Here is a 17,922-nt window from a genome sequence, read left to right as displayed (position 1 = left end):
AATTAAATCACTATAAAATACTGTAACCAGAGTTAGGCACAGTAAACTTATAATTATAATGATATTTACTGTCACTCTTTATTCATTTCAAATGAGCTACATTTCATCTAATTTTATGAAGCTGAAAGCAGATGTGCAGCATACAAGTTTAGAATCAAGATTACTTACAGATTCAGTTTATTTAAAGACCAAGCTGAATTTCCATAACTCTAATTATAATCAGTTTGAATTAAAAAAAACAAACATAAACAATATGGGGTTTAAGAAAATGTAGAACTGGAAAAAAATCTGCATATATTGGGGTTTTACCATACCAGCTAACTGTTCTAGTACATAGCATAGCTGATCTACAGGTACATTGTTATTCACTATTACTATTAGGTTAGTCTTGTATATGAAAAGTTCACATAAGTACTACATAATGTTAAAAATAAGAAATGTAAAAAGACTGTAAGCGGTCAAAGCAGATGAACATCTCCAGGATGTGAAGTTACAATTGAAGTGTATACACCACAGAGTTTGCATTGCAAAATGTTGTCTGTGGTGCTTTTGTGTGTTTTCTTTTTAGAATGAATGAGGATGACAAGGCCCTGTGCTTGAGCGAGGCTTGCTGCTTCTCCTTTCTCTGCTCCCTCCATGTTTTTAGATGCCAGAATACCAGCATGACCTCCTCCAAGACAGACAGAAGTGTGGACTGAATTTTATAGAGGCCTCGACGTTGGGATCCATGGTAGGGGAGGCACACCACGAACCTCAATGTTGGCAGGGCCCGTCCTGAATTTGCCGGCGGCGGTGAGGCCTCGTGGCAGCCAACCTCCCCGCCGCTCGGCGATGGGACCATAATTAAAATATTTAAATAAACTAACTTACCTGCATTAATGGCTTTCCCATCGCTTCCTGAAGTTCTGCCGCAATCTTCATCCCAGCAGCCATCACTGCCCCGCCTTCAGATCCCCGTCCAGGAAAACGAGGCGCAACACTGGTGAGGACTGGGGAGGTTAAGTTTCTCAGTGTCCGGGGTCAAATGAACATCACAGATGTAGCGGATGGTGGGAAGGGTTATAGTTTAAACTTTGTACAGTTGTCGGGGTTGGGGCGGGGGTGCGGGGGAAGGTCAGATAGTAAACATCAAGTATTAGGGTGGGGGGGGGAAGGGCAAATAATTTAATTGTTATTGGCTGGGTTGGGAGAGGGACAAAAGAGAGGCATTTAATTTTTTTATGCCATTTCACTTTAAATATTTAAATTTACCAGTAGGGCTGACAACCCTTAAAAAATGGCGTCAGCGCCTGGCATTGCCATGGACGGACAGCCTGCCCCCTCCACGTGATCGGCAGGGGGGAGGGGGGGGGGGGGCGGCCGGCCCCAGCTATTTAAGTGAGCCATCGCGTTTGGAATTGCAGCGGCTTTTTGGCATGCGGCCCGCCATTTTTGCGCCTTCTGCCGATTTCGATTTGTGCCTGAACGAGGGATCCTGCATCGGAAAGGGGGGCCCATTGAGGGCACCCCTCTGCCCATCGCCGCGATGCCAACCCTGATGTACATGAGCCTGGTTCCAGTGATGCACCTCGGCCTCCGGTAGGTGCACCTGCAACAGCAGTCACCTCCTCTGTGGTGGCCCTGCATGTGCCGGACTCTGAATGGCAAGCAGCTCTGCAAGGGTAGGACTTCCAGCGATGGGGTCCTTGATCCTGTGGAAGGCCCACAGCTGTCCACTCAAGTGTTTGATTGGCACTAAATTTGGCGGGCCTTCAAAAGAAGAGCTGACGTGGGGATCTTGGCGTTGGTTTTTCTGGACGTCGAGACCCCCATCACCAGAATAGAATTCCCCCAGTATCTCCTGTTTTGGTAAAGTGTGCAAATTTGAACACCACTCTCTCTTGGCATTTATCCAAATCATTGATATACACAGAGGCAGATTTTAAAGTCCAACACCTGTGAGTCAGACAGAAATGAGACACAAGCAGAGAGAAAATAAAATGATAGAAAGTAAACAAGGAGATTTTTCCTTATTCTAATTTGATTCTTTTAAAATATCGTTCTTGAAGGCAAATTAAACCTCTGGGGGAAACAGATGGGAAGGAAGTGTAGGAAACTGGTTGAGGGCAGAGGTATTTGAGGCTTCTCAGCTCTCACCCCAGGGGGAAGTAACTCAGAGTGGTGCAGAGTGGATCGAGGGTTAAGAGTAGGGGAGTGACAGCGTAACTTGGTGGTGTGGATGATACAAGGGTTGAATGGATAGTTCAAAAGAGAAGAGGTATGGATAGAAAGCATCAGGTGGCAGGACTATATCTCCAACACAGAAGTCCTTGAAGCGGCCAACACCCCCAGCTTATACACACTACTGAGTCAGCGGCGCTTGAGATGGCTTGGCCATGTGAGCCGCATGGAAGATGGCAGGATCCCCAAAGACACATTGTACAGCGAGCTCGCCACTGGTATCAGACCCACCGGCCGTCCATGTCTCCGTTATAAAGACGTCTGCAAACGCGACATGAAATCGTGTGACATTGATCACGTCGTGGGAGTCAGTTGCCAGCATTCGCCAGAGCTGGCGGGCAACCATAAAGACAGGGCTAAATTGTGGCGAGTCGAAGAGACTTAGTAGTTGGCAGGAAAAAAGACAGAGGCGCAAGGGGAGAGCCAACTGTGCAACAGCCCCAACAAACAAATTTCTCTGCAGCACCTGTGGAAGAGCCTGTCACTCCAGAATTGGCCTTTATAGCCACTCCAGGCGCTGCTTCACAAACCACTGACCACCTCCAGGCGCGTATCCATTGTCTCTCGAGATAAGGAGGCCCAAAAGAAAGAAGATGGATAGAAAAGCAGTGAGGGTGTTGTAGGAAGGTGAAGTGGTGCGGGCTATGGTAGGAGCAATTGAATGGGGTGAACTGTGAATGAGAAACAAAGTCGTTGGGTAGGATGTTGCTAAGGACCATATTTTCCATTCAACCCTCACCCCCAAGCACACCCTGCAGCCATTGTGGTTCCTTTCTCCAAAACAATAAACCTCACCTCCGGTCACACCATCCAATATCCAATACCACCCACCACACCGTGCCAGATTACCTCTCAAAAGGGAAGAAGAAAGAGAGAAAGGAGAGCAAAAAGATTTAAGGAAACATACGCAGCAGAGAAAGGAAAAAGAGAGATAGAAGTAGGAGAGACAGAGACAATTAGCAAGAGAAAACCATCATCAGAAAAAGCTAAGAGAGTAACTACATTCTCCAACTTATATGCAATGGCACAGAAGATAAACTAATATATTTTTAAAAATTCAATGTGCTTTTGCATTCTGTACAGCATAGCTACTTACAAAACAAAAAGTAAGTTTTGGAGACATAACTACACAAAGCTAGTTGCACATGGGATCTATAAAACTCAAAATGGAGGCACCCTCGGAGGTGTAAGAATAAATGATTATTTTAAAGGGGCACGGCTGTCCACCCATCGGAGTGGAGGAAGCCCACAGGGGCAGCCTTTGATGCCCGCAGCCTCCTATTTGCGAGATGTAGCCTCCGGCTCCTCTGCACCCCCCCCCCCTCAGATGCTGCAGAGAGGCCACATTCATTAAGTTGGCTGCCTCCGTGAGCACAGGGGTCTCTCAGCTGTTGGAAAAATGCTGGCAAGGCTAGAAAATCACCCCAATTGGCCCGTTCATTATGCAAACGACTGCCCACCTCCACATTCCTGCTCACCCTGGCAAACTTCCCCAGCAGCAGGAATGCGCAGAGAGCTGTCCAGACGCGGCTCCCCACTTCCTGGCCCTCCACCACGGGGACGGGAAAATTCTGCCCTACAAGTTCAATGTCTTCATGATGATGCCACTCAATGCATTATTGATGAAGGCACTATAAAGGATGAGTGACCGGAAACCCTTGTCTCTCTCCTTTTTTGAGAGATATAGGTTCAGTGACTCTCTCATCGACCCAAACCACCCCCCGCCCCCACACGAAAACAGTTCCTAGAATTGGAGTAGACATTCCAGTTAAAATCAAAAATTTGGTTTCTGCTTCTTCACAAAATCCACAAGGCACAAAGTAGAAAATTGATGAAAGTGGTGCAAGCAGTGCTCCCTGTGCCTTATAGTACTCTAAGATCTTGTACAAAGCCACAATGCCTGTCTGGGATAGACCTTACAGAGCAAAATCTTACTGTTCCTTACTAATTATTCTACGAACTTCTAGATAAGCTTGCTATAACAACCAGAAGAACCACTTTAAGAATGACTGATACCAGCAAGTTTCTTCAGTAATTTTCAGGTTCACCAGGATCCCCTTCATTTGGTCAGAAACCACAGCTGTGCTCTAAAACACCAAGGTTTACAAGCTTCAAAGGGGAAGGTCTAAAAATTCCAGCAATTCTGAAAGCACAGCCTGCCCAGAGAATGGTAATGCCAAACATTCTGCCATGCCTCGTTTATGCTTGAAGCCATTGCACTGTCAAAAACACCTAATGGTTGATTTTGCTACCTCTGATGGAAACAGCATCAGGCTGCTTACACAATATTATTTATGCACTAGTAGAGACCTGCAAAACATTTGCAGACAAGAGCAATTCCGTCATCTTATCCACCCCTCCCTCCATGCCACCCCTCAGATGTTATTGTTACGAGGATTTTTTTTGTATTAAAACTTAGGATTCTGTGTTTTTAAAAACTGAAAAAGGATTTCAGTGGACAATGAGACACCTGCAAGTAATTGAATTTTATGGATGTTTTGAAAGGAAGTTCAACAAAAGCTGAACTGACAAACAAGGATTGGAATGCAGGTAATTTCAAGGAAACCAGCAGGGGGTTGACCTCAGAGCTACCCTCTGTTATGATAAGGAAAAATTTATAACTGGGCATGTGACTTGTTTATGGAGGGTTTTGGTTTCAGTTTTGAACTTTAAAAGCCAGTGGGTTTGGACAAAAAGCATACATTTGAAATTTGATTTTGACTTGCCTCGAGATCAGAAGACCCAGAAAAAGGATTGACCTCTCTGTAAAGGAATCCTGCATCTCTTGGGAAGAAACCCTGTATTTCAAATGTGACAGATTCCTATTGCCTCCTGTCTCTGAAGAATCTCTGCATCAAGTGTGGTTCCTGTTGCCTCCTGGGTTTAAGAAATCCAGAATATTAGAAGAAACCTTTTACTGCTATACTGCTGCTATAAGATCTAAGGTGATCCTTGTTGCTGCACACCTGATGGAAAACCTTATGTGAAGCCTTCTACTGTTGAAGTTCTTTGAACGTCTACCCATCACAGACTGTTCATCAACCTCGCCTGGAAAGACTTTGAGTGGCATCCAACTATTTGACTTTGGGACACCTCACCAAACCGAAGAACTTTCTTCCAGATCATGACAGACTAAATTTTTATGATTCCTTTTCATTCCTAAGAAATAGCTGTAAACCAAAATCCTTTCTTTCCCCCCAGTTAACCGGTTTTTGGATGTATGTGCGTGTGGATGATTGCCAAGGAAAATAAGGAGCTTTAATATATCAATTCACTCAGCTCCTGACCTCATTACAGCCTTGGTTCAAACATGGACAAAAGAGCTGAACTCTTTTGTGAGGTGAGAATGACTGCCCTTGACATCAAAGCAGCATTTGACCGAGTATGGCATCAAGGAGCCCTAGCAAAACTGAGGCCAATAGGAATCAGGGGAAAATCCTTTGCTGGCTAGAGTCATACCTAGCGCAAAGGAAGATGGTTGTGGTTGTTGGAGGTCAATCATCTCAGCTCCAGGACATCACTGCAAGAGTTCCTCAGGGTAGTGTCCTAGGCCCAACCATCTTCAGCTGCTTCATCAATGACCTTCCTCCAATCATAAGGTCAGAAGTGGGGATGTTCGCTGACGATTGCATAATGTTCAGCACCATTCATGACTCCTCAGAAACTGAAGCAGTCCGTGTAGAAATGCAGCAAGACCTGGACAATATCCAGGCTTGGGCTGATAAGTGGCAAGTAACATTCGCGCCACACAAGTGCCAGGCAATGACCATCTCCAACAAGAGAGAATCTAACCATCTCCCCTTGACATTCAAAGGCACGCTGAATCCCCCACTATCAACATCATAGGGGCTACCATTGACCAGAAACTGAACTGGAGTAGCCATATAAACACCGTGGCTACAACAGCAGGTCAGAGGCTATGAATCCTGAAGTGAGTAACTCACCTCCTGACTCCCCAAAGCCTGTCCACCATCTACAAGGCACAAGTCAGGAGTGTGATGGAATACTCTCCACTTGCCTGGATGGGTGCAGCTCCAACAACACTCAAGAAGCTCGTCACCATCCAGGACAAAGCAGCCGCTTGACTGGCACTCCATCTACAAACATTCACTCCCTCCACCACCGACGCACAGTGGCAGCAGTGTGTACCATCTACAAGATGCACTGCAGCAATGCACCAAGGCTCGTTAGACAGCACCTTCCAAACCCGCAACCTCTACCAACTAGAAGGACAAGGGCAGAAAATGCATGGGAACACCACCACCTGCAAGTTCCCCTCCAAGTCACACACCATCCTGACTTGGAACTATATCGCCATTCCTTCACTGTCGCTGGGTCAAAATACTGGAACTCCCTTCCTAACAACACTGTGGGTGTACCTACCCCAAATGGACTGCAGCGGTTCATAAGGCAGCTCAACACCACCTTCTCAAGGGCAATTAGGGATGGGCAATAAATGCTGGCCTGGCCAGCGACGCCCACATCCCGTGAATGAAAAAAAATTTGTACATGGATTTACTTCATTATTGGTCAAGACTTGGTTTTGTAATAAACAGCTAATGTTTGTTATTGAATAAAGAAACCTAGTTGGTGTGTTTTATTCTGGGGACAAATAGAGTATCTAATTGGCTGTTTTGGTAAGTGGGAAAAATTTATTGATATGCTGTGACCTGTGGAGAAGTGGGACTGAATTAACAGTGCACTCCTCCTGCCTCAGTCGTAACATTATCTCCTCCCTTGCTGTCCCCATTCCATCCCATGCTTCCCATACCACCCCTCAGATGCCGTCCACTCCCGTACATGCCATCCCTATCTCAAGCCATTCTCAGTACCATTGGATAGAGATAACAAAATGGCAGTAGAAAAAAGTGAGACAGCCATCCTGGAACTCGTTGCCTATGAGGGTGATGGAAGCAGAGACAATCAATAATTTCAAAAAACGTTGGATCGATTCTTGTGGACAATAAATTTACAGGGTCATGGGGATAGAGCGGGGGAACGGGACTGACTGGATTGCTCTACAGCCAGCCAGCATGGATTTGATGGGCTGAATGGCCTCCTTCTGTGTTGTAATGACTGCATAACACTAGCAGTAAGACAGAAATAAAATTCATATTGCTTGAGATTAAAAAAAGAATCAAACATGCTAATTGGATAGTCCACAGGTCACTTAACAGTGAAAGGGAGCCGGACGAAGAAACACACAAACAAATTATTGAAATAAGTAAAGAAACATAGAATAATCATGGGGGATTTCAACTACTTGGAAAGTAATTGGCCAAATGAGGTAGGTACAGGACTACTTTCTAACTCAATATGTAAGAAGCCCAACATGGGAGGATTCACTACAGGATCTAGTAATGGTGAATGAATTGGAGCAGATAAGAGTATAAGCATGAGAACATATAAGTAATAATGGCCATATTAAAATAATAACGGAGAATGTCATAAACATGACAAAGATGAGAGTAATAGGTTAGTGATGAGCGGATTTTGAGGGGCTGAAAATAGAACTTGGGAAAATGAAATGGACAACGATATTGGCAAACAATGATATAAACCAGCAATGGGAAACATTTAAAACAGTGTTCAACAGGGTCCAGGAAAAATATAGTCCACGAAAAAACAAGAACAAACGAATGAGATTGAGGGTAAGTGACATAGACTAAGGCAGGGGAGAGCATGACAAGAGAGAAGAGATTAGGAGGAAAGCCAAAAAAATAATTAGGAAGGCAAAGAGGAACTATGAAATTAAATTATCAAGGAACATAAAATAAAATAGTAAAATTTTCTACAGGGACATAAATAATAAAGGGAAAGTCAGGATGGAAATCGGGCCATTTTGGGACAGACAGGATAAAATCACAGGCAGTGCGAGCGAAATGGTAGAAATATTAAATCATGAATTTGCTTTAGTAATTACCATGGGGATGGATCAGGTGGACACGACATCAGAAGATGAGATTAGAAATTATATAACCGTATTTAAATAAAAAGACAAATATTAAATAAACTCTGAAACCTTTGGTCCGAATGGATTGCATCCATGCATTTTAAAAGAATCTAGAGAGGAGGTAGCAGAGGCACCAGTACACTTTTCTAATAATTCGTTAGAGAAAGGTGTAGTGCCAGAGGATTGGAGGATAGTTAACATTATACGTTTAAGAAAAGAGATAGAACATGTTTAGGGAGCTATAGACCAGTGGTAGATTTAGGTGCAGCTATATCTCTACAAGGGGAGAGTATAAACAGGTAAACAGAAACTCTAGCTGTATCAATTTCTCAGTAGCTTGATGTAGTGTCTTTCCAGCTTGGTAATAAGTGTGCATGTAATCTGACTAACGAAAAAGATAAATGGCTAGCATTGTGATGTTTTATAAAGGAGACTGTTCCAGAACTGAGTCAATTTTAGTTCAAAAAATAACTGGGGATGTCTAGCATTTACTAGAATAGTTTCAAGGATGAAGGACTACAGTTAAATGGGTAGACCGGAAAAGCTGGGTTTGTTCTTACAGCAGAGAAGGCTAAGGGGAGATTTGATAGAAGTGCTTAAAATCATTCAGGGTTCAGATAGAGTAAATAATGAGAGACTATTTCCAATGGATAAAGGTTTGATAACTAGAGGGCATATATTTAAGGTGATTGGCAAAAGAACCAGAGATGACCTGGAGACCAATCATATTATGAAATGAGTGGTTAGGATTTGGAATGTACTCCCTGATAGGGTGGTGGATACAGATTCGATAGTAGCCTTCAAAAGGGAATTGGATAAATACTTGAAGGAGAAAAGAATTGCAGGGATATGGGCAGAGAGCAGGGAAATGCAACTACTACTCCTCGAATAAACTGGTGCAGACTCGAAGGGTAGAATGGCCTCCTTCCGCATTGTACTATTCTATCATTCTACAAAAGATAATGAAATTTCTACTAAAGGCAAAAAACAGAAAAACATCTTGAAATCAAAAGTCAGCATCGATTTCAAAAGAGAAAGTCTTCCTTGACCAACCTCATTGAATTCTGTGAAGCAATGAGAGAGACAGTAGAAAAGGGTAATGCAGTAGATGTAGCATATCTAGATTTCCAAAAGGCCATCAATAAGGCACCACATAATAAACTAATGAATAAGGCCGGAGCATGAAGAGTCAAGGAACAAGTAGCACAATGAATAGCTTAATGGCTGCCAAGACAGAGAGCAGAGTATAGGTAAAGGGTAGCTATTTAGAGTCACAGTAGGTGGGAAGTGGGATCCTACAAGGATCAGTACTGGGACTACAGCTGTTCACGATTTATATTCACGACTTAGATTTTGGAATCAAAATTACAATTTCTAATTTTCATACATCATCAAATTTGGGGGGTGAGCGGGGTGGTGGGGGGGGCAGGTGGAACAGTCAATACTGAGGCAGACTGCAACAAATTGCAGGAAACATTAATAAACTTGCAGATTGAGCATATAATTGACCAAGTTAGTGTGAGGTATTACATTATGGTAAGAAAAATAAGGAGGTCACATATTACTTGGAAATTAAGAATCTAAATGGGATAAGGGGCAAAGAGATCTGGGAGTACAAATACACAAATCACGAAAAGTTGCAATGCAGGTCAATACGGCCATAACAAAAGCAAAACGAGCACTAGGGTTTATTTCTAGAGAAATAGAATTGAAAAGGTAGAGAAGTTATGCTAAACCTGTATCGAACCTTGCTTAGACAACACATGGAGCAGTGTGTGCAGTTCTAGTTATCATATCAAAAGGATGATACCAGAACTGTGAGGTTATACCCATCAGGAAAGGTTACACAGCTGGATCTCTTTTCACATGAAAAGGGTGACCTTATATAGGTCTAAAATTATGAAAGTATTTTATAGAGAAGACACAAGAGAGTGTTTCCACTTATGCGGAAAAGCAAAACTAGAAGCCATCAATATAAGATAATCCCCAAGAAATCAAACAGGGAATTTATAAGAAACTTCTTTACCCAGAGAGTGGTCGGAAAGTGGTACTCGCTACCACAGGGTATTGTTGAGGTGAATAGTATAGATGCATTTAAGGCAAAGCTAGATAAAGAGTTAGATGAGGAAAGATGGTTGTAGGTTCGAATGGAGCATAAGCATGGACTGGTTAGGCTGAATGGCCTGTTTCTGTACTTTACATTCTATGTAATTCTAAGTAATATTGACAGATAAAGCCAGAAGTATGCGCCAATATAAGTGCAATGCTGTTGCAGGTTTCAGAATAATCTGAAATACTCAGCATGAGGGAGTACAACCTGGCCAACCAAAATATGGCAGCGTATTTAACACACTTCACTTATACCAACGAGGTAACTATAATTACATAGAATTATTTGTCATTTCTAGTGCATCAACAGGCCATTCAGCCCAATTGATCTATGCTCTACAAGAGCCTCCTCCCACCCTTCCTCATCTAGCCATCTATTCCTTTCTCCTTCATGTGTTTATCTAGCAACCCCTTAAATGCATTTATGTTGCTTGCCTCAACTACACATTGTGGTAGCGAGTTCCCCATTCTTACCACTCTTTGGGGTAAAGATGTTTCTCCTGAATTTCCTATTGGATTTATTGGTATCTTATATTTATCACCCCTAGTTTTTTTTTAAATTATTTCATGTGATGTGGGTGTTGCTGGCAAGGCCAGCATTTGTTGGGCATCCCTAATTTCCCTTGATAACTGACTGGCTTGCGAGGCCATTCCAGAGGGCAGTGAAGAGTCAACCACATTGCTGTGGGCCTGGAATTACATGTCGGCCAGACCGGGAAAGAACATCCCTAAAGGACATTAGTGAACCGGATGGGTTTATAGATCAGAAAAGATCCAAGAAGATAATTTGGTTGACATTGCTCCAGTGTATCTGCTTTATTGTGTTATTAGTGACAAAGAGGAGCTATGTTTTTTTTTTAAGGTATAACTAAACAGTTATTTAGATTTAGAGCTACCTTCTCCACGGAGATTGCACACAGCAGTCCTCTAGGTTAATTCAACAGGCTGTACTGATATAACAATACAATTTCAACCTTTGAATAAGAAGCTGTAAACTAAAAGCCTGCAAGCATCTTATCTGCGTGCAAATGGCCAAAATGCTGGCAATACTCAGCAGGTCTGCTGACATCTGTGAAACTCTGTTTCTCTCTCCACAGATACTGCCAGACCTGCTGACTATTTCCAGCATTTTATGTTTTTACTTTGTATGGATCCCACTGGTTTTTAGAATGATAGGTTTGCCAATTGTGCATACATTAGGATATTCTACACATGGGATATTCTACATGTCTGGCATGCACCTTCCTCATTGTCAGGTCCATTTGCTTAAAGTATTTTTGTGTCAAATTATCAAAATTAGATCTCCTCTAATGTCCATTGTGATTGACGTTTGTTAAAGTGGAAGTCACCCAAGTACCTTAATAAAACACAATTTACTAGTGATGGACTAAGTGTGGAGTTTTCAGTGCACATAAACCAGTTTGTTTCATGGTCAGGTTAGAAAAGGATACTTTTGATGTGATTTATATTTAGTGAGTTAGTTATGTCATTATGTTCTAAGGTAGCATAATCAATAGGAGTTTTATGTAAACTGATCTTTATTGATCAGCCAATGTTCATCTAATCTGAAACAAATGCAATGAATTCAGCATTTCTAGTAGAAGTCTATTGAAGCTCTTTTTGCTAATGTCAGATCGGATTTTATGGTCCTCTGGAAGGCAGGATTTCAGCTGGGGGTTGGGTGGGGGGGGGGGGGGGTGGGGTGGAGAATCCGCGTGGATACATCTGCCGCAGAACCCGACGCTGTAATGTTACTTCTCCATTCTGTCAGAGGCAGCGAAGTGTCATGGAGGCACTTCCTCCCCCACGCGACAGCATGATTATTTACATCTGTTAAATACTATTTAGTATACATTTGAATGTCATTCATTGCGATCTTAACAGGCATTCGCAATCTTGTGTTGGGCGTGCGGCACTCACGTGCCTTCAGTTTCTTGTCTTTAAAAAGCTGACACCACCGAGGCAAGAGTCCTCGGTGCCTCGAGAGGGTAAGTAAGTTTACCTGTGTTATCTAGCGGAAATGGATGGGTTGGAGAACTCTGCAAGTGGTTTGTCTGTGAAGGGGGAAGGAGAACTTGGCAAGTGGATTGTTTATGGGGCGGAGAGGAGGTGCGGAAAATTCCACAGGTAGTTTGGCTGGGAAGGGGGATGGGATGGGATGGGGGAGTGGGGGGGAGGCTAGGGGGATAGCTTGCAGAGTACAAAAGATTTTTTAAACAACACAGTAGTGAAACCTCAGGGGGATATTGATAAAAGCACACTACTGCAAATGCAGGGCTGGCAGCTATTTAAAGACGGCGCCAGCACCCACTCCAGCATCAGGTGACAGCGTAAATGGCATTGCCATTGCCGCCCCCGCCACATGATTGGGGGGGGACGGCCGCCCTTATGTTAAATGGCCGCCTGCGATGTAATCGCGGCAGCGTGGCCACTGGTGTCACAGGTGGGACCACCACCAGGTATAAAATTCAGCCTGTCATTGCAAGCACTTACTCAGAAGGCAGTTCTCAAAATATGTCTGCTGACTTGCTGACATTCTAAACTCAGTTTCACTACTTTACTCTTACGGCACACTTAGCAGGAGTTTTCGTGTATCCAAATAATTCATTAAAACTGTTGCAAAATTAATATTTTTCAAACTTGTATATTATGGAATTTGTCAATAACTTCCTTGCTCAATCTTGCTGTAATTAGCTTCTGGAACACAGCAGCTTTGTACACTGATTCAGATAAAAATGTTAATTTCATAATGTTTTACATTACAAATGTAAGTGTCAGTTTATAACTCTGCACTGTTGTGACTGAAACATAACCATTCTGTATTGTGCAATCAGGTCGAGATGAACCTATTATTTTACATGTTGGGTTTCTCTTTGGGGAACAAAAGAACCTTTCATACACAAACATCGCACTGAGACTTTGCCGCTCTTGGGTTTTCAGCTTTATTCACTTTCTAGACTTATTTTACTAAACCACCAGTCATGCCCAACTTGTTTAGGCAATGGATAATCACAAGATTGGCACTAAGTACCAAGCAGCAAGTCTGGATCCATCAGCTTAGTTTAGTTTAGAGATACAGCACTGAAACAGGCCCTTCCGCCCACCGAGTCTGTGCCGACCATCAACCACCCATTTATACTAATCCTACACTAATCCCATATTCCTACCACATCCCCACCTGTCCCTATATATTTCCCTACCACCTACCTATACTGGGGGCAATTTATAATGGCCAATTAACCTATCAACCTGCAAGTCATTTGGCATGTGGGAGGAAACCGGAGCACCCGGAGGAAACCCACGCAGACACAGGGAGAACTTGCAAACTCCACACAGGCAGTACCTAGAATTGAACCCGGGTCACTGGAGCTGTGAGGCTGCGGTGCTAACCACTACGCCACTAACTTCAAGTAACAAGAGGAACTTGTGGTTATATGATATAGTAAACATCTCAAGGCATTTTACAGAGGTGGCACAGATACCAAACAGTAATAGGGCAAGAATTAGAGGAAGAAGATTAAAGCTAGAGTTTAAACCCTTGCACCTGGTGAGAATGGGGCATGCAGGAGATTAAAATCCTTGTAGCCACCTACTCACCTGATCTTTGCTGGCCTCACACCAATAGGGCCTCAATAAAATTCAAATTCAAAAGTTGGGGTCTGACAATGCAAGGCCCTGACTACATTTAAAGCCTTGGCAGCTTTGTTTGGCATCAGGTGTCATTCTTGCCAAAAGCAGCAGTGTGAAGGAGAAGTAGGCCGGAAGAGGTCAGAAAAGGTAAGTTTTTTTTAAATAAATGGTTTTCCAGTGGGCCAGGAAAAGCAGGAGTACTCTGAACCCCACAAGTAAAACTAGGGCTCCAGGCTTCCCTCCTTCGATTGTGATCGTTGGCTGCCCTGTTCTGCTCCACCCATCCCAACTCCCCAACACCACTTATCTACGACCAGGAACTGTTTCAGTGGGTCCTTGGCTGCATTCTCCTGAACCCCACCCACCAAGCTGGCATAATTGATGTTGGATTCTGGAAGAGTTGGGCCTAGTATATTTAAGTCCAGGAGTTAAAATTGCCCAGGCCTCACAGAGGCAAATCAGCACAAAGTAAGTTAAATTTCCAGTGATATAAATTCAAAGAGCTTTAGTTTAGTTATTAAATTTTAAGTAATTTTACCGTCACACGAAAAGGTGTAGCTGTGGGTGGTTCCACGGTGGGGTTATCCTCTGGAGCACTCCCAGGCATGCTGCGTCTCCGGCCAGATCTCTCAATTGGAGAATCTATGAAGAAAATGTTCACAAATCCATTTTGGTAACTCTGACCAGACAGCTACATAGAAAACATATTAATCCACAATATTATTTTAAGACAGGTTTATCATAGCTTGAACTGGAACAAATTTTCATATTTTAATTTATTATTTGAATTTAAATTGTGACTGTTTAGTGGGTAATGCACATCGTGCTGCGGTACTCAGCCAACAGACTAGGAAGGCCCCACTGATTTGTGCAGTCACTTGTAATGATGCTAGAGATACTACAGTTAGTCCTAATGTCCTTATGTTAGGAAGTGAAAATCATCAGCCAAAGTTCCCTGATCTCTATTCAACAGCCCACTGGCAAAATACACATGCATGAAAATATGCCAAGGACCATACTGGGCTCAGCTCTGATGTTCCCCATAATTTATCAGCCTGCCAACAATCGCTTACACGAGAAGAATGAATATTTGAGACAATTCTATGATTCTATGTAGGAAAGGGTTCTGAGAACCTGTGGAACTAAGACTCAGTAAGACAGGTGTCACCTCTGGTGAGAAGGGAAAGAAATGAGGAGAAAATTAGAAAAAAAAGGTAATTGGTAAACAATCTACTTAATCACAATTGCTTTCACAAAACAGTTTGTTATGTAGTCAATCTCGTCATGTAGCCAAACACAGCTGTCTTAATGTGCACAAGAGTCCCAAATAACAAGTGATCAGTTAAGTATTTTTGTGGTGGTGTTGGTTGAGGGAAGAATGTTGGCCAGGACATCAGAACTCTCTGCTCCTCTATGAAATGTAAAAAGGAAATACAAGCAGAAAGTGTACAATTAAAACTATATAGAGACAGAAAAAGAGAAATAAATGGAAGGAAAGAAGGCAATTCCTGTAAATAGAAAACAAGATAAGAATTCGTGTTTGCTTCACGGCCCCCCAAATCAAGCTTGTTTGCGCTGAAAAACAAGGAACTCCTTTGTCTATCACAAGCCTTCAAGGTTCTCATTTGCAGAGATAATGGGCTGGATTTTAAAGCCCCTCCGCCACCGGGAACGATGGTAGGGGGGGCAATGAAGATTGGTACGGAGGAGGCTTGCCACAGACCACGATGGCGGCAGGCCCCATGCTGATCTCGGCAGCGGCGGCGAGGTCTCGTGGTGGCTGCTTGGCCGCTCATCGACGGGACCCGCATTAAAATATGTTAATGCCTACTTACTATGCAGGCTGCAATGATTCTTCCAGCACATTGCAATCTTTATTGTGGCGTGCCATCGAATCCCCGTTCAGGAAAACGTAACGTGACACCTGTGGGGAGCGGGGGGGAGGGGGAGGTTTTTTTTCTCTGTGCGGGAGGGCGTGAGCGGAGTTAGAAGGCCTCGGATTGGTCGGGGGTGGGGGGGATGATGGGAAGGGGTAAAGGACAATGGTGCCAAACTTTGTGGGGTGTGCGGGAGGTCAAATTTTCAATATATGTAGTCCGGGGGCAGGGGCGTGGGCCAGGAAGTGTATGAATGTTGTAATATGCCAATGGGTGTGGGGGGGGGGGGGGGTGGCGCGGGGAGAATGCATGGAAAGACTTGTCAATTCATTTTTAACCTTTAAAGCAACTTGTCCTTTAAAAATTTAAAACCTCATTTCGGGCTGCAAGCCCTTTAAAAAAGGCGCTGGTGGCTGCACATTGGCACCGGATACCGTAGTCGGCTCGCCCGTCCCCTCCATGTGATCAGGGATAGGGGCTGGTGCCACGGCCATGCTAATGAGCCGCTGCGTTTGAAATCACAGCCGCTCAGAGACATGGTCCCCGTGCCTGCAGGCGCAATTTTTTTTTTTACGCCCACCGCCTATTTCGGCAGCAGAGTCTTAAAATGCTGCCCAATACATTTTGTAGCAAAATGTGCTGTATAGTTAAGAATTTGGCTTTAAGCATGTGAGACGTGAAATATTTCCAAGGACAATTAGGTTACACTGGACTGCAGAATATATATTGTCTACATCTCTTAAGGCACATTAATAATAGCAGAGACATTCAAAAATAGCCTTGTAAACCACAGGAGCATAAGGAAACTTGCTGAAATACATGGTTCCAATATCTCTCAATCCCTTGCCCAATTGCCAAAATTGCTATCTACAGGACAAACCAAGCTTTCTGAATAACATTTTAACATTGGAGGCTTAGGTCGTTAAAAGATTCATGAGACAGTGCTTGGATAAGTACAACTGCCCCACACATTATTTTAATGAAGTAATATTTTTAAATAGCTATAACATGAAACTGTAAATGAATATAGAAGACCGTCTATTTTCTTTCCTCAGCTCTATTAATCAAATGTTATCTATAAAAATTGGATAACAAGGAAAGTATAAGTTCATTGGACATAAACTCAGAATTTCAGGTCATAAAAGCATGCAAGACTTATATACAGGATTTGATTGAAAATGGAAGTTTCCACTAATCATCGTTGCAACCAGATTAGAAAGACGTCCAGGGTTCCTTTCAGCCTTCACCTGGTCTTACTGTAACTGTAAGACTTATTTTAAACACACCATGTGACTCCTCGTACACTGATTTCCAGTTATAAGGCAAAGAAATCAGCACAAACAGGCTTTCTTAGGTTTAGAGAAGTAAAGTTGAAATTTATTAAACTTAAACTCTAATTCGGTTAACGCCTATGGATACATGACGTGCCCCATGCATACGCGATACACACATGCCAATAGAGACAGAAAAGAGCAGAAGTAAAATAAAGTGGAAAGGTTTGAGGTAATATTTGAAGAGTTGTTGTTATGGTTCTTCGAGCTCACTGTAGAGTCCTTGATTGTAGGTAGATCTTGCTTTTCGTTGGAGCCCAGTATTATTATTAAACCTTGTTCGCTGTAGGAGACTTTTCTCTCTTGGGGTTCATGTGTATTCAGTGGATTCAGAGGCTTGTGAGAAAGAGATGGGAGCAGACAGGAGAGAGATTTTCTCAGTCCAGGAGCAAACAGCTTCCTGCCCAAACTGTTTGTACAAATTCAAAAAACTCAGGTTGCCCAACAGGTTGGTAACGTGACTAGCTGGTCCGTCCATGTCCATTTGTGTATTCTGCCATCTTAGCAGTCAACCTGGAATGCGAACTCCCCCACCTTCAACATTGTGGGTTGAATGTCAGGGAATGGCTGCTTTGTCCTTCCAAATACCATCTGTTAATATGCAAATGTCATTTCCAGCTATGGATGATCTGTTCAACAAGTCCTCCCCTCACTCCAGTAACAGTTTAAAATCAATGTGCCTCATTCTTGGCAGGTGGAGGCCTAGCATGACATCATATAAAAGATACAAAAAGCACTTGCATTTATATAACGTCTTCCACTAATTCAGGATGTCCCAAAGTGCTTTACAGCCAATGACATA

The 17,922-nt window shown here is 43.1% G+C and overlaps 1 protein-coding gene across 8 annotated transcripts in view; it reads right to left on the bottom strand.

The window, feature by feature from the left end:
- The window catches only part of LOC137347681 (disabled homolog 2-interacting protein-like), an 860,897-nt gene that overhangs the window by 286,090 nt on the left and 556,885 nt on the right, over positions 1-17,922 (bottom strand). For all 8 annotated transcript variants that reach the window (XR_010968997.1, XM_068012394.1, XM_068012395.1 and 5 more), the window contains one exon: positions 14,451-14,554. Coding sequence is in view for 7 of the 8 variants with exons in the window: in XM_068012394.1 (XP_067868495.1) it covers positions 14,451-14,554 (104 nt within the window). In the remaining variant the exon portion in view is untranslated. The remainder of the gene's footprint in view (positions 1-14,450; positions 14,555-17,922) is intronic.

This window comes from Heterodontus francisci, chromosome 32 (genome assembly GCF_036365525.1).
Source record: "Heterodontus francisci isolate sHetFra1 chromosome 32, sHetFra1.hap1, whole genome shotgun sequence".
Classification (NCBI taxonomy): domain Eukaryota; kingdom Metazoa; phylum Chordata; class Chondrichthyes; order Heterodontiformes; family Heterodontidae; genus Heterodontus; species Heterodontus francisci.
This window is presented reverse-complemented; position numbering and strand designations above follow the sequence as displayed.